At 53.7% G+C, this 18,044-nt stretch overlaps 1 protein-coding gene across 1 annotated transcript in view; it reads right to left on the bottom strand.

Annotated features, from left to right (window-relative positions):
* The window catches only part of PPP1R12B (protein phosphatase 1 regulatory subunit 12B), a 167,884-nt gene that overhangs the window by 109,794 nt on the left and 40,046 nt on the right, over window positions 1-18,044 (bottom strand). Inside the window, exons 2-8 of the mRNA XM_061381770.1 lie at window positions 11,867-11,997; window positions 6,504-6,622; window positions 4,871-5,030; window positions 3,658-3,802; window positions 2,654-2,728; window positions 1,060-1,139; window positions 318-454 (exon numbers count right to left, since the gene is read on the bottom strand). Of these exons, the coding sequence (XP_061237754.1) occupies window positions 318-454; window positions 1,060-1,139; window positions 2,654-2,728; window positions 3,658-3,802; window positions 4,871-5,030; window positions 6,504-6,622; window positions 11,867-11,997 (847 nt within the window). The remainder of the gene's footprint in view (window positions 1-317; window positions 455-1,059; window positions 1,140-2,653; window positions 2,729-3,657; window positions 3,803-4,870; window positions 5,031-6,503; window positions 6,623-11,866; window positions 11,998-18,044) is intronic.

Raw genomic sequence — 18,044 nt, forward strand, 5'->3', positions numbered from 1 at the left:
GTCCACCTGGAAGGGGACACCTGCCCACGAGTGGAGACCCCGGGCTAACCCAGAGCCTGGTGGTCCGACCAAGCTCAGCACCCCACCCTCACTGCACAGCAAACTGAAGACTCTCGACACAATGTGCATCGTCAAGAGTCAGCGAGGTAACCAGGATTGTGTTCCTTCTTCCATCCCCAACCAGCAACTGAAGGGGCTTCACATGATGAGGTCTGGGGCCCCTGTTTGGGAATCAGTCCCCCAGGGCTGGCTCCACCTGCCTTCTGACACGTGGCGGCCCCCTGCGCTCTGCGGACGGCCGGCCTCGGGGTCCCCCGCCTCCTTCTCGGCCTCTGACTCCGAGGCCTCGTCCTCCCCCTCGTCCTCCTCGGAGCTGGAGCTGCTGGACTCTTTGCTCTCCTCCTCCACTCGCTGGGACTTGGGCGTCTCCTCCTCACAGAGCATCTTCTCTTTGCTAAAGTAAAGACGACAATGTGAGTAACTCAGAGAGGAGAAACCACTTTCTGAGCTCGCTGCGGAGCTGGTAGAAGGGGGACAAGCCTAGGAACCTCTGTGTAGAAGTGGTAACAGAAACACACATAAACCCTCCCTCAGGTCCCTTTAGTGTCCAACGTGAGAGTGTGACGTAAGGAGACCTGGCTGCTCTGCACTCGGGAAAACGGGGCTACGACTCCTCATGGTGAACGAGGTGAACAGTCTTAACAAGTCATTTAACAAATGTTTACTGCGTGATCACTGCATGCCAGGACCACGTGAGACGCCCGAACAAGGGCAGCGGAACAGACGTGGCCCCGAGCTCAGAGCTTCCAGTTCAGGAAGCACTTGGGACTAAGAGCCCACAGCTGGGAAAAAAGAAACACACGGTCTCCATTACTTCACAAAGTGAGCACAGACCCCCACTCGCAGGTCCCCCGTGGCCACGCCACCCACCTCCTCACCCATCAAACATCCCCCGTGTTTAAAGGCCATCTGGCTACAACCAGACACGAGTCTCTTCACCATATGAATTCTCAAGCTACGTCCGTCACACGCAGCTGGGCTCAAACCCAAATATCTTACTTCTTAAAGAGTCTGCTGTGCAGCTTGCTGTTCAAGTCTGATTCGATTAGCTTATTCCGTGTCTCTTTTTCACTTCGAAGCTGGAAATCAAGAGAACAAGAAAGGGAAGATGTTGACTACGGGAAGAAATCAGCAGTGACGAGAACTCCAGCGGCCCCATCACTGCACCAGCACCAGAGGGGAGCTGGGGGGCGGGACAGGGGACACAGCGGAGGGTCTGCTCAGAAGATGAAGACAGAGGAAAGCCCTCAGCCAGTGAGAAGAGGAAAACCATGGCACCAGAGCTTCAGGGACACCAGCCTCCTAAACATCCAAACCTCATCGCCCCAAACCTCACTCCAAAGGGTGAGGCGCCAGAAGCACCTGTGAGAGAACGCTCTATGATCTGATGCTGAATTAAGTTGGCGAGGCTTCTACAGAGAAACAGGTGCCAAATGGGAAACGAGCCCTTAGGAAAACCTGCCCAGCACTTAGACACACGCTCCAGACAACATGTATTTTTATGCCTGGATCCCAGAGTTATGCGGAGGCAAAGGCAGGCAGCACTCCCAGTGGTGGGAAGATGTCATTTAGTGAAGACACTATTCGTGTTCAGAGACAAACCACACTGGGTAAAACACACGTGGGAACTCTCTACTGTATTTCTGCAACTCCTACGTGAGCCCCAAAACTCTTTCAGAATAAAGTATTCATAAAACAATTAACACGTAACCGTGAAAATCACACTCTGATGTGAGCAAGGCTGCGACTGCTCAGTGACGGAGCCCACTGGGCCCAGTGCATCTGCCACTCTGGGGCCGGGCTCCCCAGCGAGGCCTCTCCCGCCCCAGCCCGACGGCGCTGAGCGCCGGGAGCCCCACGCTCTCCCCTCAGAATGGCTCTGCACGCCCTTCTGAACCCGAGCCTCGGCCCCGCAGAGGGGAACACAGGAAAGCAAGAGGGTGACCTTCCTCCACCCCAAGGGGAGCTGCTCGAGCCCTGCGGTGACCGGCCCCGTCCTCCCCACCGACAGCCCTCCTGCAGTGGAATGTGACTCACTCCCTGCTCGCCCCGGTCTGGGAGGGCTTCCACACTGTGCCTGGACGTGGGCACAAGCCTCCATGGTCCTCCTGAGAGGCGCTGTGCCACGGGCCCAGGAGCAAACCATCACACACTCAGGAGAGCAGGAAGGGAGCGACTGGACATCGGATGGACCTGGGCTAGGTATGAATCACTGACCAAGCGCCGGCCCAGGCCACATCTCTGAGCTTCGTGGGTTTGCTTGCTTTCTAAGAAAGAAACATATTCCTCCCTGTAGTCAACCTCCTTTAAAGAAAGAAGTCCCTTCAGTCAATAAGGAACTCACGAGACATCCTCAACTCAGTACTCCCTGTTTGGAAAACACTGACTCCAACACGCCACACTCACTTCCTAGAACTCCAGCAACCAGAGCCGCCATCGCCGTGTCTGCCTTCCAGCTCGTGATACAAGACAATGAGCGAACTTCTGCAGCAATGGCTTTGGGGGTGTTTCCTCTAATGGACAGTTCCTGGAGGAACAGCGACCACTGCCGGGACGCGGACAGACAGACCACACGGCCGCCAGGCAGACTCACCACGCTCTGTCTCTTCTGCAGCGTCTCCAGGTGCTCCACCAGGCCCTCGTCGGCCACATCGAAGGGCGTCTGGCCCTGGCGAGGAGACAGACGCCACGGTCACGCACCTCTACCCGGGGACTAGCTGGCGCTCGCCTCACGCCTCTGACCGCTGCCTCCCTAACTCGCCGACTTAGCACCACGATGAGGCCCTCCTCTATCAGAGAGGAGGCGTAAGACAGGGGACCCCACAGACACAGGGCTTTGCGTTTTGTGAAACAGTGAGCAGGAAATCCTCACCTCACCTCTAGTGTTTATCGTCTCTTGGCAAATAATCAACTGAAATCTCTACTTGTATCTCTTCCAAATGCTCACAGTTGCTACAATGAACTCAACAAGGGGCTCTCAGAGGCCTCGGAAGGAGGCCCAGGCGTGGGCACTAAGACCAGTCACAGGAAGCAGCCCGTTAGGTGAGACCCTCAGGCACAGCTCAGCGAAGGGCCCGGGCCCACAGACCGTGGGTGGGCGGGGCGGGGCGGGGCAGACCGGAGCGGGCCCTGAGCAAACAGCCAGGCCTCCGGATCCGCAGCAGCAGGTGAGAGGAAGCTGCAGGGCCTCTAACCTGCCTGAAGCGAGGCTGGACAGCACTACGTTCACCAAACTAGAGGATGCTGTCGTCGTCACGTTTTAACGAATGGACGTGAGCAGGGCTCAGCTATTACGCTTCTGAATGAAAAGCTGAAGCATTTCACACTTCTCCCGACAGCGGTTTCGGGCTTCCCCACTGCTCACTTCCGCTAAGGTAAGAACGTTTTCTTTTTTCATTTTCTGTTTCAGGGGCTTCGGTGTAAGCAGAGTCAGCAGACGGGTTTCATGTCACCAGGCGACTGTGCCTGTAGGTGGGTGGATGGGGCAGGTGCAGGGCTCTAGCTGCTGGGGGGTGCCTGCTCCAGACGGCAGGCCTGGCCGCTGGGCAGGGCCTTCCCGCCTCGTGCTCCAGGACGCCACTGGGGGCGTCCACTCACCAGCTTGTTCCTGATGTCCATGTCGCAGAGGGCCTCCGCCAGGATGGAGCAAGCCTCCTTCACGCCCCAGTGGGCGGCTGCGTGCAGAGGGGTCCAGCCGTCGTGATCCTGGACGTTGAGCTCATAGCCAGCCTGAATCAAAAGTCTGAGGAGAATCCGGACGAGACGTTCAGATCCTCTGCATCAGGGTTCCCTGCCCAACGCACAGCCATCTGTCTGATGTTGCAGACCCCAGCCCCGAGCCCCAGCCCCGAGCCCAGGTCTGCTCTCTCAGGCATCAGCGCAGCTGTCACAGCTGAGTCCCCCCCGAACGAGGCCACACTGGGGTGCAGCCATGTCATCCCTCAGCACAGAGATCACCCAGAGCCCCGTCCGGGGCCCGGCCCACGGCCCCTCATCCTCTCCCTCCTCCCGCGCCCATTCTCCGGGCGGTCTGCCACCTCCTACCGCAGGAGTGTCTGCAGGGGCTCCCACTGAGGCTCCAAGGCCGCGGGGCATGTGGAAGCCAGCATGACCCCCAGCTGATGGAGGCAGCACCGCCGCAGGCCTCCAGAGAAGCAAGCGAGGGAACCCTGCCCTGAAGACAGGAGCACCAACACCCACCACACAGACCAGGAGCCTCATCCCAGGACACAAGCAGTGAGAGCGCCTGCTGACAGACACACACGGAGCTGCCAGCAGCCAGCGCTGCACCCGCCGGCGGCCCTGAGGCTCCACAAAGCAGGGGGACGCACAGGGATGGGAAGACGGAAGAGTCCAGACCCCTCCCGCACGGGCGACCGCCCTACCGCAGCGAGTACAGCTCCCCTGAAACTTACGCCACCAGCCTAACAAGTCCACAGAGGACACAGGGACGCATGTCTGCTTGTACCGCGGGGGTCGGTGGGGGGTGCAGGGGACCCGGAGATGAACCGCCGAGCAGCAGGAGACCCACCAGGCCCCCCAGGCCACCCCAGGTCTGCTCCCCGGAGAGTGCCAGGAGAAGCCGGGGCGGCCAGTGGGAGGAGGGCAGGAACGACCCAGCAGGTAGAGGAGGAGGGGGGAGGAGGGCGGGGGGGAGGAGGGGGGAGGAGGGACCGTGAGGGGGGAGGAGGGCAGAGGGGGGAGGAGGGACAGCAACGGGGGAGAAGGGCAGAGAGGACAGTGCCCCCTCTGGGAACCTCAGCGCTGCGTCTGCTCCTGGCTGTGTGTCCCTGCCGCAGTGCGGACCCACCTGAGGACCTCAGAGTAGCCCTTGGCTGCAGCCACGTGCAGGGCAGTGGCCCCCGAGCGCGCCTGCCTCACGTCGGCGATCCTGCCGCTGTTGAGCCACTGGCGGGCGTCCTGAAGCATCTGCTGCTCCTCCTGCCGCCGCGCCTGCTCGAGGTCCAGCCCTGTGGAGGCATGCCGGACAGCCACTCAGCCGCCGCGGCCCGGCAGGCCCGCCTGAGGGCCAAGCGCCAGTAGCAGCTTGGTGCTCAGCCAACTCACTCTGCATCAGAAGAGCCACGGCATTCACGGCCGCCAGCAGCCCCCCAGGGAGAGGCCACAGGGCTAACACAGACGGCGGGCCCACTGAGGCCTGCAGGCACTCTGGCCTTAAGAACCTGAAGACAGGCGGGCTGCTGCTCTGTAGCACCTGCAGCAGTACAGTCACAGCCTTTCCACATGCTAACCTTTGCTTCCCCACAGTCCTCTGCGGGCAGCTGTCACTACCCCCACTGAACACAGGAGGGGATAAACACGCGGAGGCCGGGCGGTCACTCGGGGCCACAGAGCGGTCGCCCCCAGGCCCGTCTGCCCCTCCTCTCCCCTTGCTACACCTAAGACGGGGCAACAACCTTAGTCTCAGGTATCATGTACTTTGATAAATTAACTCCCTCTGAAGTTCATTTCCTTGAGTACAGAAACATGCTGAGTGAAGCTCTGTGGCCTAGAGTTGAGGAGCAGTCAGCACAGAGACACTTCCGAGGGATTCTATTTCCCTTCAGAACATTACGGACAAGTTATTAAGTGTTAGTATTCTCAGCTCTGCAGGCACTCGGCCTGTCTCAGCGCCTCAGCTCTGCTGCTGGAGCAAAGGCGGCCTTGGGTGGTGTGAACGCAGGCCCGTCCGGCCAGCAGGAATCCCATCAGGAAGGTCATAGCAGAGAGACCCCCAGGGGGACCGCAGACTGTGGGTGCGGGGCTCCCGGCAGGAAGGCACGTCCCCGAGCCTCGGGCCCACACGGCTCTGAGGCACTTCTGGCAGACGCCCCAAGGCCTGTCCTCCCTGCCATGCAGGCCCAGGGTTACTTGCAACTTTTTAAATTAAAAGAACCCAAAGACCTCCAGTCAGAGATCCTGACCGGTTCTCTGAAGTGGATTCTTCTGAAAATATAAAGTAAGTATTTTCAGAGTTTCTTCGTCTAATTAATTAGCTTCCTCACTGTAACAAACTACCAGAAAATTTCATAATCAGGATGGTTAAAGATCACTTCAGAGGCTGCAACAAATGTCCCACCAGCACCACGTTCAGCTCTGCTCAAGAGGAAAGGCGCAAAGTCAGAGAGAGGACTGGCCAGTGCTCAGAGGGACAAGGGCCGCGGAACGCCACGCCCACGCCGTCTGCACACTCGGGAGCTGGCGTGCGCCCCTCCTCAGCCTGCCCTGCAGCGCCACAGCACCCACCGGCCGCCCGACTACACCGTGGTGCACGGCCCAGGGCTGCAGGGGCGGGCCGACCGCACGCGCCTCTGGAGTCTGGCCTGGCCAATCCGCGCACGAGGACTAGCAGGACATGTGCCGTGGGCAGCAACGGCCGGCGTGAGCAGACAGTGTCGTGCAGCGATGCCCAGGCCCCTCCTGCCCTCTGGCCCTCAGCTCACCTTGCTTCTTCACCTGCTCCAGAAGAAGGTCCTTCATGGCAGGCTCTTCTGCAAGGTCAGAGGGAACTTCACCTTCGCTGTTGACGATGCCCACGCTGGCTCCATGGTTAATGAAATACCTATGCAGACAAGATCAGAATCAGAATCAACCTCTCCAGTCTGAGACCAGCGGCGCTCCTGTGCCTGGGGCTCCGCGCAGAGCATGGCCTCCATCTGGAGTTTTAGTGTGGTCCCAGATAAGGCACTCCACTAGCCTTCAACAGTTGGGATCAAAAGCGTCTCTATTTCTTGGTAAGAACAATGCCTACAAGTGGGATTTCTACACTCGTCCCTGAACCCCATTCTTTCACTCCCGGTGGGCGGCAGGGCGCTTTGTAAACACCACAAGGGAGACACTCAGCCTTAAAGCTCACCCCCAGGCCGAGGCCCAAACCCAGGCTTCCAGGAGGGCTTGGGACACTGCTAATACTGAGAACGGAGTCCCCGGAAGAGACGGAAAGGAGCGATTCTCACAGAAGCGCTCCCCATTCCCATTGAGAGCACAGTGAGCAGTGCCAGGGCACGAAAACAGAACGAAGGACAAATTACAGTTTTCATAAATCTGCCTAGGCTACACGTCCACGGAACTCTCCCTTCAACCAGCCATCTCCATGAAGTCTACACTCTGAGACGAAACTAAATGACTGAAAAAATAAATGAGTATATTCTAAATAATTAGATTCTATATTGAAAGGCAATACAGTGTTCAATACTAAAGAGCAAAGGCCTGATAACTTTGATACCTTACAGAGATCCTTTTGATTTTCAAAGTACTTTCACGCACAATTATATAATGAGTCTTACACAATTTCAGGATTAGGCCACGTGGGTGCTGTTAGAGCTGAAAGACAGAGCTATGGCCCCATCTTCTGACTTCAGCTCCAGTTCATCTTGGCACCACAGCAAGTCACTCTGGGGCCAGTGAGAACCCCAACAATGCCAGAGTGCTCCCAAATACAAGTATTTAAAGGAGAAAGAAAAACTGCTTAAATTAGACTTCAACCAATCCACAACGCAGCAAGCATTTACAGGTCCCCTTCTGCGTTTAAGGGTGCACGTTTTTAGCACACTGAGGCTCCCCTTGGGGCTCAGTGGTAAAGAACCCACCTGCCAGAGCAGGAGATGCAGGTTCGATCCCTTGATCAGGAAGATCCCCGGGAGAGGAGAATGGCAACCCAGTCCAGTATTTTCCACTTAGCCTGGAAAATCCCAGGGACAGAGAAGCCTGGGGGGCTACAGTCCCTGGGGTCGTAAACAGTCAGACACGACTGAATGACCAAACAACAACACGTTTTAAAGACACTGCAGAAGAATTTAAAAAGATAATGCGTGGCCACTGCATTCAGGAGCTGGCAGAGGAGAATCTGCAGCTATTAGATTTATAGCACGTTTTTCGAGGGTACTGCTTTCTCACTGCTTAGTACCTGGTATAAACAGAGCACCCACAAATGTGTCTACCTTACAGGTGGATTGCACATATATGAACTCATCTGACTTTCAGCTGTCTCCACTCTCCCCTCACAGACTCAGAGGAAGACAGACTCTGCGCTGAGGCTAGCCGCTCCCTCTGCTCTCCTTGACCACACTAAGGCCACCTGCTGCCCTTCATGTCCATGCTCCTTCACCTCCCAACCCTGGGAAACCAAAATGCAAAAAATACACAGAGTGAGCGCAGGACACAGGCTCCTGGACTGAGCCGCACCCTCTCTGCTCACTCTGAACCCCACACTCCCCCAGAGTCAGCCCCACACACACACATGTGGACTGAGCCGCACCCTCTCTGCTCACCCTGAACCCCGCATTATCCCCAAACACAATAGCTCACTTGCCTCCCACAGTTCAACAGTCCCTCCAACTGATGAAACACACTCCCCTCCCCCCCTTCCTGCTATTATTAGAAACTTTCCATGTCTTTCAAAGCCCCTTTTAGAGGCCTTTGCATGTTCTGACAGCCGAACCTTCCCTCTTCTTCCTTGGACTCCGCCTCTGGCACTAAGTCTGGGCCTCTGCCCCCGCCCCCCCCCCGCCTCCAGCTGACTGCAGCTCCAGGACAACAGCTGTGTCCTCCTCACGGGCATCACCGCTGTGACATCCGACGTGCACTCTCTCCTAGCAACCCACAAACACTGGGCGAAATAAACCCAGCATCGAGCTGCTCCACTCGGACGCCTTTTCCATTCTCTCCTGGGTCAGCGGCAACGCCACTCGCGCATAAAGGCCCTGCTTCTCCCTTTCCTGAGAAGTTCTCGGACCCTGATGGAGACGACTCCTGTCCAGAAACGACCTGGGTCTCCCCGAATCAGAGGGATACGTGCCAAGTGAGACACTGCCCCAGACCATCCTCACCCTGGGGGCGGGCTGATGGGGGCGGAGCCTCTCCAGGTTCACACTGTTACCTGAACAAGTATCACCCATGAAGTCTTCTTTCTGTTCTGACCATGCTGTGCGGCATGAGGGATCTTGATCCCCCACCAGGGACGGAACCCACGCCCTTTGCAGTGGTAGCACAGAATCTTAACCATGGCACCGCCACCGAAGTGTCCATGAAGTAATATTTCCTGTAATCCTGAGGATCTTTACAGTTACCCTGAGGCTCAGAAATACCTCTTAGCTCAGTAAACATGGGCTTCCCTGGTGGCTCAGAGGGTAAAGCGTCTGCCTGGAAGGCGGGAGACCCGGGTTCAGTCCCTGGGTCGGGAAGATCCCCTGGAGAAGGAAAATGGCAACCCACTCCAGTATTCTTGCCTGGAGAATCCTATGGATGGAGAAGCCTGGTAGGTTACAGTCCACGGGGTCACAAAGAGTTGGACACGACTGAGTGACTTCACTTTCACTTTCAGTAAACATGGCCTTTAGAAAATAAAGCCTCTCTTGGGACTTCCCTAAAGGCCCGGTCATCAGGACGCGGCGCTTTCACAGCCATGGCCCAGGTTCCATCCCGGGTCAGGGAACTCAGATCCCACGAGCCATGCACAGCTTGGCCAGAAAAGAACAAGAAGAAAGAAAGAAAATAAAGCCTTTGTGTCCTTCTTAAGTCACCACCAACGTAAGGTCTTTTTGCTACTATTCTAAGGGGTGAACAAAGAAACCGAGATGTGTTCAAAAACTCAGAATAAATTAGCACCACTAATATAAACAAACCAAGCTAAACGCCGTTACTTGGGTCCGTCCGCCGCTTCTAAGTCAGACACTGGTGCTGACAGGGACGTAAGGCACCCAGCTGACTAGCGACAGGCCTGACTCCAAGAGGAGTGACAGCCCTAACCTCTTTTTAAAATGTGTCGTACAGAGTTGAAATATGAGACTAAAAAAGGTCATCACGCTAGAATGCACTGATTCTTCCCTAGAAAGGGAGTCTGGCTGTTCTTCATTTCCACTTGCTTGAAATTTAGACTTTCTAAAGATTCTGGGAATGAGAGTGTAAGGTTTTTACTCTCATTCTTACTCTTTTACCTCAAGAATTATAAAATCTTTAAGGTTTTTAAGATACAAAAAGAAAAACGAGGGAAAGACGGGGCACTAATCTCTGAAACACCACTCATAGACCCTGCGGTCGAGGCCCTTAAAGGCGGGGGGCTCTGTGGGCAGGGGGTGGAGAGCTCTGGGGGGCTCTGCGGGCGGGGGCGGGGCGTGGTGGAGGGCTCTGGGGGGCTCTGCGGGTGAAGGGGAGCTCTGCGGGCAGGGGGTGGGGGTCTCTGCAGGAGGGGCTCTGTGGGCGAGGGGGAGCTCTGCGGGCAGGGGGTGGGGGTCTCTGCAGGGGGGCTCTGTGGGCAAGGGGGAGCTCTGGGGGCAGGGGGTGGGGGTCTCTGCAGGCAAGGGGGAGCTCTGCGGGCAGGGGGTGGGGGGTCTCTACAGAGGGTGCTCTGTGGGCAGGGGGTGGGGGTCTCTGCAAGGGGGGGCTCTGTGGGAGGGGAGACTCTGCGGGGAGGGGGTGGAGGGCCCTGGGGGGCTCTGTGGGGGAGGGCTCTGCGGGCAGGGCTGGGCGGGGGTCTCTGCAGGGGGACTCTGTGGGGGCGGGGGGGCGGGCTCGGCGGGCGGGTGGGGGTGGAGGGCTCTGCGGGCAGGGCTGGGGGTCTCTGCGGGGCAGGGGGGCTCTGCGGGCCTGGGAATGCAGCCGCACGGGGACACACGGGGAGGGTGAGGACAGCCAGCAGTGGCCCGGGAGGGCTGGTCCAGCTCGCGCCTCCGGGTTGGCCACCTGTGCCCGAGGAGACAGTGACTCACCAGTCTACTTCACTCAAAGTAGTGGTTGTTCCGGCAACAGACACTTAAAAGTTTGAACTTATTTCCAAAGGAACCATGTTCATCCACAAGCCAGGGTAAAGAAACCACGGCAACAAAGCGATCGCAGTCACTGTCTGTCTCAGCTTCACTTTAAAAGGAGGAAGACAGACCCCTAGGATTGGGCCAGCACGACTCCAGGCTGAGCTCTGCCTGTCACCTTCTAGGGGAAAAGCAGAACCCTGGACGGAATGAGATGTAGGAGGTCAGAATCACAAACAAGCCGCCGAACAGACAAACACCAGTGAGAAGGGACGGGCAGGCTCTGTTCATGGTTCTCAGGTAAATGGATGTCTCTGCAGAGGTGGGCTGAGGGGCAGCCCAGGAGGGGAGCTCTGCTGCGGGCGCCTGCTCCTCAGAACCTGCAGCGTCTGTCAGCACACCGCCTCTAACTCCCTGCACCCGGCACCCTCTCATGGGACCCAGCGAGGCTTCCGAGGGATCGCTCCCAGGCCTCTGCAGCGCTGCCAACAGAGCTCGCCCTGCTGTGCAACAGGAGGGCTATAACGGGCTCCACTCCTGCAGAAAGGGGCCGTGAAACACCTCATCTGACTTTCAAAGGACCACGGCTTTATGCAGAGAACTTACCTTAGCAATCCACAGTTAGTCTCATCCAGAACACATGTGACTGCCTTATCTCCCTGGCCACGCCTTCACTCAGCAGACACTCACTCAGCACCCCTTCCAGCCCAGACACTGTGTGGTGGGGCTCTTCTACACAGAGTGTGAAGAAATTCCCCAGGTCTGCCCCCGCACATGTCCAGCTACAGCCGCTAGAAACAGCCCAGACAGTGCGACCAGCAGAAGCCACCCCCGCGCGTCCCAACAAGTACGCACCACCTACAAACAGGAGCAAACACAAAATCTCAACCAAGAAGCTGCAGATTTAGCAGCTGCGCAAAACACAGTTATCAATTATTCCTTAGAACTAATTCAACTGCCCTCTTTTATGAACTGCAGTAAAGAGCAGTCACGGCTGTATGTGAAACTCAGACTCGAGAGCAGAAGAGCACGTGTGTCCGCAAGCACCACCAGCCACTCACTCTGCTATGTTGAGGTAGCCACAGGACGCTGCTGCGTGCAGGGGCGTCCAGCCCTCGTTGTCCTGCTGGTTGACGCTGGCTCCGTTCTCCACCAGAAACTTCACCACGTCCAGGTTCTCGTCAATGCAGGCCTGCAAGGAAAAGCCCGTCACTGACTCAGCAAGTGCGTGTGGGGACGCTGCCCCGGCTCTGGCGGTGCGGTGGAGCCGGGGAACAAGGCGTGTCAGCCCCCACATCTTGAAGGGTGTCTGGGGGGCTGCTCAGCCCTGGGATCTTAGGCAAACCCCCCAACTCCCTCCCTGCCTCAGTGCTCAGCTGTGAAAGCAGCATGATGGCAACTAATCGTGTCACAGTGCCGCGAGGACTAACCAAGGACAGTGATCGCTGAAGTGCTGTTTCATCACGTCATCCAAGAGTGACGTCAGGAACCACCGATTTGCCTATGAATCTTACAGGCTCAAATACGCCTTTCTCAGCGGGAAGCTGCAGTTGAGGTTCCAGGACTGCTGAACCATCTCTGCTCTGGCGAGAGGGTGTGGTGAGCCCTCAAACAGAAGCTGTGTGCTCCTCTCCACATCCGTCTGAGCAGCTGCAGACAGCACGGCACGTGTGTCTGTGCAACGTCAGGAAGGCAGAGAAGCTTCCGGAACAAAGGCTGCAAGCCCACTCTCAGCCAGCAAGGACAGCCACAAGACCCACAGGCCATCTGAGCACAGCCAGAGGACAAAAGCAGGGACAGCCACGTGGACAGAGGCGACTACCGTCAAGGCTTCGGTGGGCCCAGAGCAGCGGAGATGCTTCAGGGCCCAGCAAATGAGAGTCCCTTTTTTAAAACTTGTCTCTTAGCCCCTCCTTCGCAAAAGAAGAAAAGAAAGTTAAAACTTTAGCTGAGAACAACTATCCAGGTCAAGCTGACTTGTGTACACTGTTAATACCCGGCTTGCCCCTCACTGGCTGAGGCCCGCACTCAGACACGCAGCCCCACGGTGTGGAGCCGGGAGCCTCTGAGGGGCAAAGCAAACACCTAGAGGCCGGTTTCCCTCAATAATGACCCTGAAGAAGCCGTAGAAACTCTTAACGTGACTAACCCTCAATCACGGATTGTAAGTGTCCTTAACGCCCTCTGACAACCGCAAGCACGCGTGTGGCCCTTCCCCACAGCCCGCGCTCAGCGCCGACTGCGGACAAAGCCTCTGTGTACCTGCCCAAGGTGCCAGATGAACACGCAGCTTTCTTCACAGATGCTACTTTACCAAAAAGAACCAACAATCAACTACGACAATCAAGGCGCGAAAGTGAAAAGTGAGTCTGTCACTTCAAAGGGAAGGAAACCTCGTATTTCTTGCCAGTGACAAAATTTGGCCATCCAATTAAAACCAGAACTTTGAAAAAACTACCAAGAGCCTGACAGCTCCCTAATGTTGTTTTCCAATGTGATCAGTGGGATTATCAAAAAAGGTGATTTATACTGTAAACGGAAATACATACTAACATCTGGAAATCGGTGTAACTCAAGGAACCCATACTTTCCACAAAAGCAAATTCATGTGTGAGAAAACCACGCAAGGTAAAAAATCCACTCAAAACACAGGGTAGATGCTGGACTTTAACGTCACAAAGTAAGGAAACTCCACTGATTCCACAGTGTGGAATCCAGATCCCAGACTGTGACTAATATTTAAGACGCTACTCTTCTGGCGTTTCAGCACAGCACCTGGAACACCCGTAGCCATGTGAGCAGACTGTTAGGACACTCCCCCCTTCCACACAGACACCCGTGTGAGCCCGGATTTCCCTCACATACATTCATCAGAACAACCTATCACAGGACACAGAAGGCAGACGCGAGCAGAGCGTCACGCAGGCGCAGGACAAGCCGCTCCTCCCTTTATGCCACGTCGACGGGCTGCTTTTACTTTGCTTTTGGTTCTGAAAGTACACAGCTCTTTTCCACTAAAGTACCTGTTTCATATGAACATATAATGGGCTACTGCTATTTTGACTGAATTACTAAGCAGGTAGTTTCAACACTTTTCAGTAATATGTAATAATACTTATGAACGAAAGCTCTTTAGGGTCCTGAAGAAATTTTCAGAATGTCAAGGATTACTTAGATCAAACAGTTTGAGAACTGATGTCTTCAATGAAACTTACCAATGGATATTTTACAGTTATAATGGGCAACTGGGGAAGACTGAGGGCAGGAGGATGAGACGGGTGGATGGCATCATCGCCCCAACAGACATGAGTCTGAGCAAACTCTGGGAGATGGTGAAGGGCAGGGAAGCCTGGTGCGCTGCAGTCCGGGGTGGGGGTGGGGTGGGGGCAGGTCACAAAAGTGACAGGATAGCGACTGAACGACAATGGACGACCGTTTAAACAGCAAGATTTCCCTGGGAGAGCTGAGCCAGGCTTCTGAGGAGAACTACAACACTTAGGGAGCCTCTATCCGGCAAGAGGGCTAAAACAGAAGCCTCTGCAGGTGAACCGCAGTCAGTCCCGGTTAGAAACAAGCACTGGGCGACAAGCGGCTGAGTCAAACTAGAGGATGTTATTTAATTAGGTAATCTTGGCTGAAGATCAGTCCCGGTTAGAAACAAGCACTGGGTGACAAGCGGCTGAGTCAAACTAGAGGATTTTATTTAATTAGGTAATCTTGGCTGAAGATTCACCTCATGGCAAAGAGATGAGGAAACAATGGAAAACTGAGAGAGACTTTATTTTGTTGGGCTCCAAAATCACTGCAGATGGTGACTGCAGCCATGAAATTAAAAGACGCTTGCTCCATGGAAGAAAAGTTATGACCAACTTAGACAGTGTATTAACAAGCAGAGACATTAATTTGCCAACAAAGGTCCATCTAGTAAAAGCTATGGATGTGAGAGTTGGACTATAAAGAAAGCTGAGCGCTAAAGACTTGATGGTTTTGAACTGTGGTGTTGGAGAAGACTCTTGAGGGTCCCTTGGACTGCAAGGAGATCCAACCAGTCAGTCCCAAAAGAAATCAGTCCTAAATATTCATTGGAAGGACTGATGCTGAAGCTGAAACTCCAATACTTCGGCTACCTGATGCGAAGAACTGACTCACTAGAAAAAACCTTGATGCTGGGAAGATTGAAGGCAGGAGGAGAAGGGGACAACAGAGGATGAGATGGTTGGATAGCATCACTGATTTGATGAGTTTGAGCAAGCTCTAGGAACTGATGAAGGACAGGGAAGCCTAGTGTGCTGCAGTCCACGGGGTCGCAAAGAATCGGACATGACTGAGCGACTGAACTGAACTGCCTGAAGAAATCCGGGATAGACACCAGGTCACTCAGGTCTGACCTAAATCAAACCCCTTCTGATTATATAGCAGAAGTGACAAATAGATTAAAGGGATTAGATCCAATAGACAGAGTGCCTGAAGAGCTATGGACAGAGGCTGGCAACACTGTGCAGGGAAGCATGACCAAAACCACCCCAAAGGAAAAAAATGCAAGAAGGCAAAACAGTTGTCTGAGGAGGCCTTACAAATAGCTGGGAAAAGAAAAGTGAAGGGCAAAGGAGAAAGGGAAATATATACCCAACTAAATGCAGAGTTTCAGAGAATACCAGGGAGAGATAAGAAAGCCTTCTTAAGTGAACAATGCAAAGAACTAGAGGAAAACAACAGAATGGGAAAGACTAGAGATCTCTTCCGTCAGGAAGCATTTAACAGGAGGCTTCCTGTGTGCTGTGTTGGATCTGTCAGGAATTCTCTGCTCCTTATTAATTCCTGAATATTCAGGAATCAAGAGGAGAGGCAAGCGTCTCCCAGGACTGAGGAATCCAGGCATTTCCTTCATTAGTGTTTCTATATGGTGATAAGTACCCTCTTTCTTCTTGTGAACCACACCGTAAAAGTGATTGTTTACAACTCTCTCTCTCTTTAATATGGATCGCCTATGTTTTGTAAGCCTGGAATTTTCATCTTTATCTTTGCTGAGAATAATTACCTTGTAAGACAGTATATATGCCCACACCATGTTGATTAAAACAGCTTTGCTCCATCAGAGCTCTGGTCTCCGTGTCTGTCTTTCTCTCTCTCTCCCTCTCTCTCTTTTTCAGGCTGATCCCCTGGAGCACTGAGGCTCTCTGAGTTTACTTTCCTGCCTGGGCTTCTAAGACCCTCTCGAGAAGGCGCTCTGCATCTTCACCCCATCGAGAGGGCACCTGAGGCCTCTGTGAACAGAGCAAGTCCCATGTCAGGGGCTTTACTGGCTTTCTGTGTAAACCAAGGAATATCAGCCTCTTTCTCTCCTTTACTTTCTTAGTGGTCGACTCCAGACCACCAGGTTCCGGTCCATTAAAGGACCTCAACACTCTTCAAGAAAACTGAGATACCAAGGGAACATTTCATGAAAAGATGAGCATGATAAAGGACAGAAATGGTATGGACCTAACAGAAGCAGAAAATATTAAGAGGTGGCAAGAATACACAGAACTGTACCCAAAAAAGGTCTTAATAACCTGGATAACCACGATGATGTGGTCACTCACCTAAAGCCAGACATCCTGGAGTCTGAAGTCGAATGGGCCTTGAAGCATCACTACAAACAAAGCTACTGGAGGTGATGGAATTCCAGTTGAGCTATTTCAAATCCTAAAAGATGATGCTGTGAAAGTGTTGCACTCAATATGCCAGCGAACTTGGAAAACTCAGCACGGGACTGGAAAAGGTCAGTTTTCATTCCAATCTCAAAGAAGGGCAAAGGAATGCTCAAAATTCTCCAAGCTAGGCTTCAACGGTATGTGAACCAAGAACTTCCAGATGTTCAAGCTGGATATAGAAAAGGCAGAGGAATCAGAGATCAAATTGTCAACATCTGCTATATCATTGAAAAAGCAAGGGAGTTCCAGAAAAACATCTATTTCTGCTTTATTGACTCTGCTAAAGCCTTTGACTGTGTGGATCACAACAAACTGTGGAAAATTCTTAGAGAGATGGGAACACCAGGCCACCTTCCCTGCCTCCTGAGCAATCTGTATGCAGGTCAGGAAGCAGCAGAACCAGACGTGGAACAGTAAACTAGTTCAGAATTGGGAATGGGTGCGTCAAGGCTGTACACTGTCACCCTGCTTATTTAACTTCCACATGCAGAGTGCATCGTGAGAAACGCCAGGCTGGATGAAGCACAAGCTGGAATCAAGACTGCCTGGAGAAATACCAGCAACCTCGGATATACAGATGATACCATTTTAATGGCAGAAAGTGAAGAACAACTAAAAAGCCTCTTGATGAAAGCAGAAGGGGAGAGTGAAAAAGGTGGCTTAAAACTCAACAATCAAAAAACTAAGATCATGGCATCTGTTTCCATCACTTCACGTCAAATAGAAGGGGAAAAATGGAAAGAATAGCAAATTTTACATTTTTGGGCTTCAAAATCACTGCGGAAGGTGACTGCAGCCATGAAATCAAAGGATGGTTGCTCCTTAGAAGAAAAGTTATGACAAATGTAGACCGTGTACTAAAAAAGCACAGACATCACTTTGCTGACAAAGGTCTGTAGAGTCAAAAGTATCGTTTTTCCAGTAATCATGTTCGGATGTGAGAGTTGGACTAAAAAGAAGTCTGAGCGCAGGAGAATTCATGATTTTGAACTACGGTGCTGGAGAAGACTCTTGAGAGTCCCCTGGACTGCAAGGAGATCAAACCAGTCCATTCTAAAGGAAATCAACCCTGAATATTCACTGGAAGAACTGATGCTGAAGCTGAAGCTCTAATACTTCGGCCACCTCATGTGAAGAGCTGACTCATTTGATGCTGGGAAAGACTGAAGGCAGGAGGAGAAGGGGACGACAGAGGATGAAATGGTTGGATGGCATCACCGACTCAATGGACATGGGTTTGAGTAAACCCCGGGAGTTGGTGATGGTCAGGGAGGCCTGGCGTGCTGCAGTCCATGTCCATGGGGTCACAAAGAGTCAGATATGACTCAGCGACTGAACAACAACAATCTTGGTTACAAAAAGCATCTTGTTCATTTCCCCCAAACCACATGATATACTTTTTACAATTAGTGGAATTAGCTAAACATCTTAACCTCGATTTGATTTGAAGTCATATATCCCTCCAATTTGACCTTTTGAGGCCAGATGACTTTTATAGCCAGTATTCAAAAAAGCCTCTTTTTCAACCAGCAGTTCCAAAAAAAAT

This window comes from Bos javanicus, chromosome 16, assembly GCF_032452875.1.
Source record: "Bos javanicus breed banteng chromosome 16, ARS-OSU_banteng_1.0, whole genome shotgun sequence".
Taxonomy (NCBI): Eukaryota; Metazoa; Chordata; class Mammalia; order Artiodactyla; family Bovidae; genus Bos; species Bos javanicus.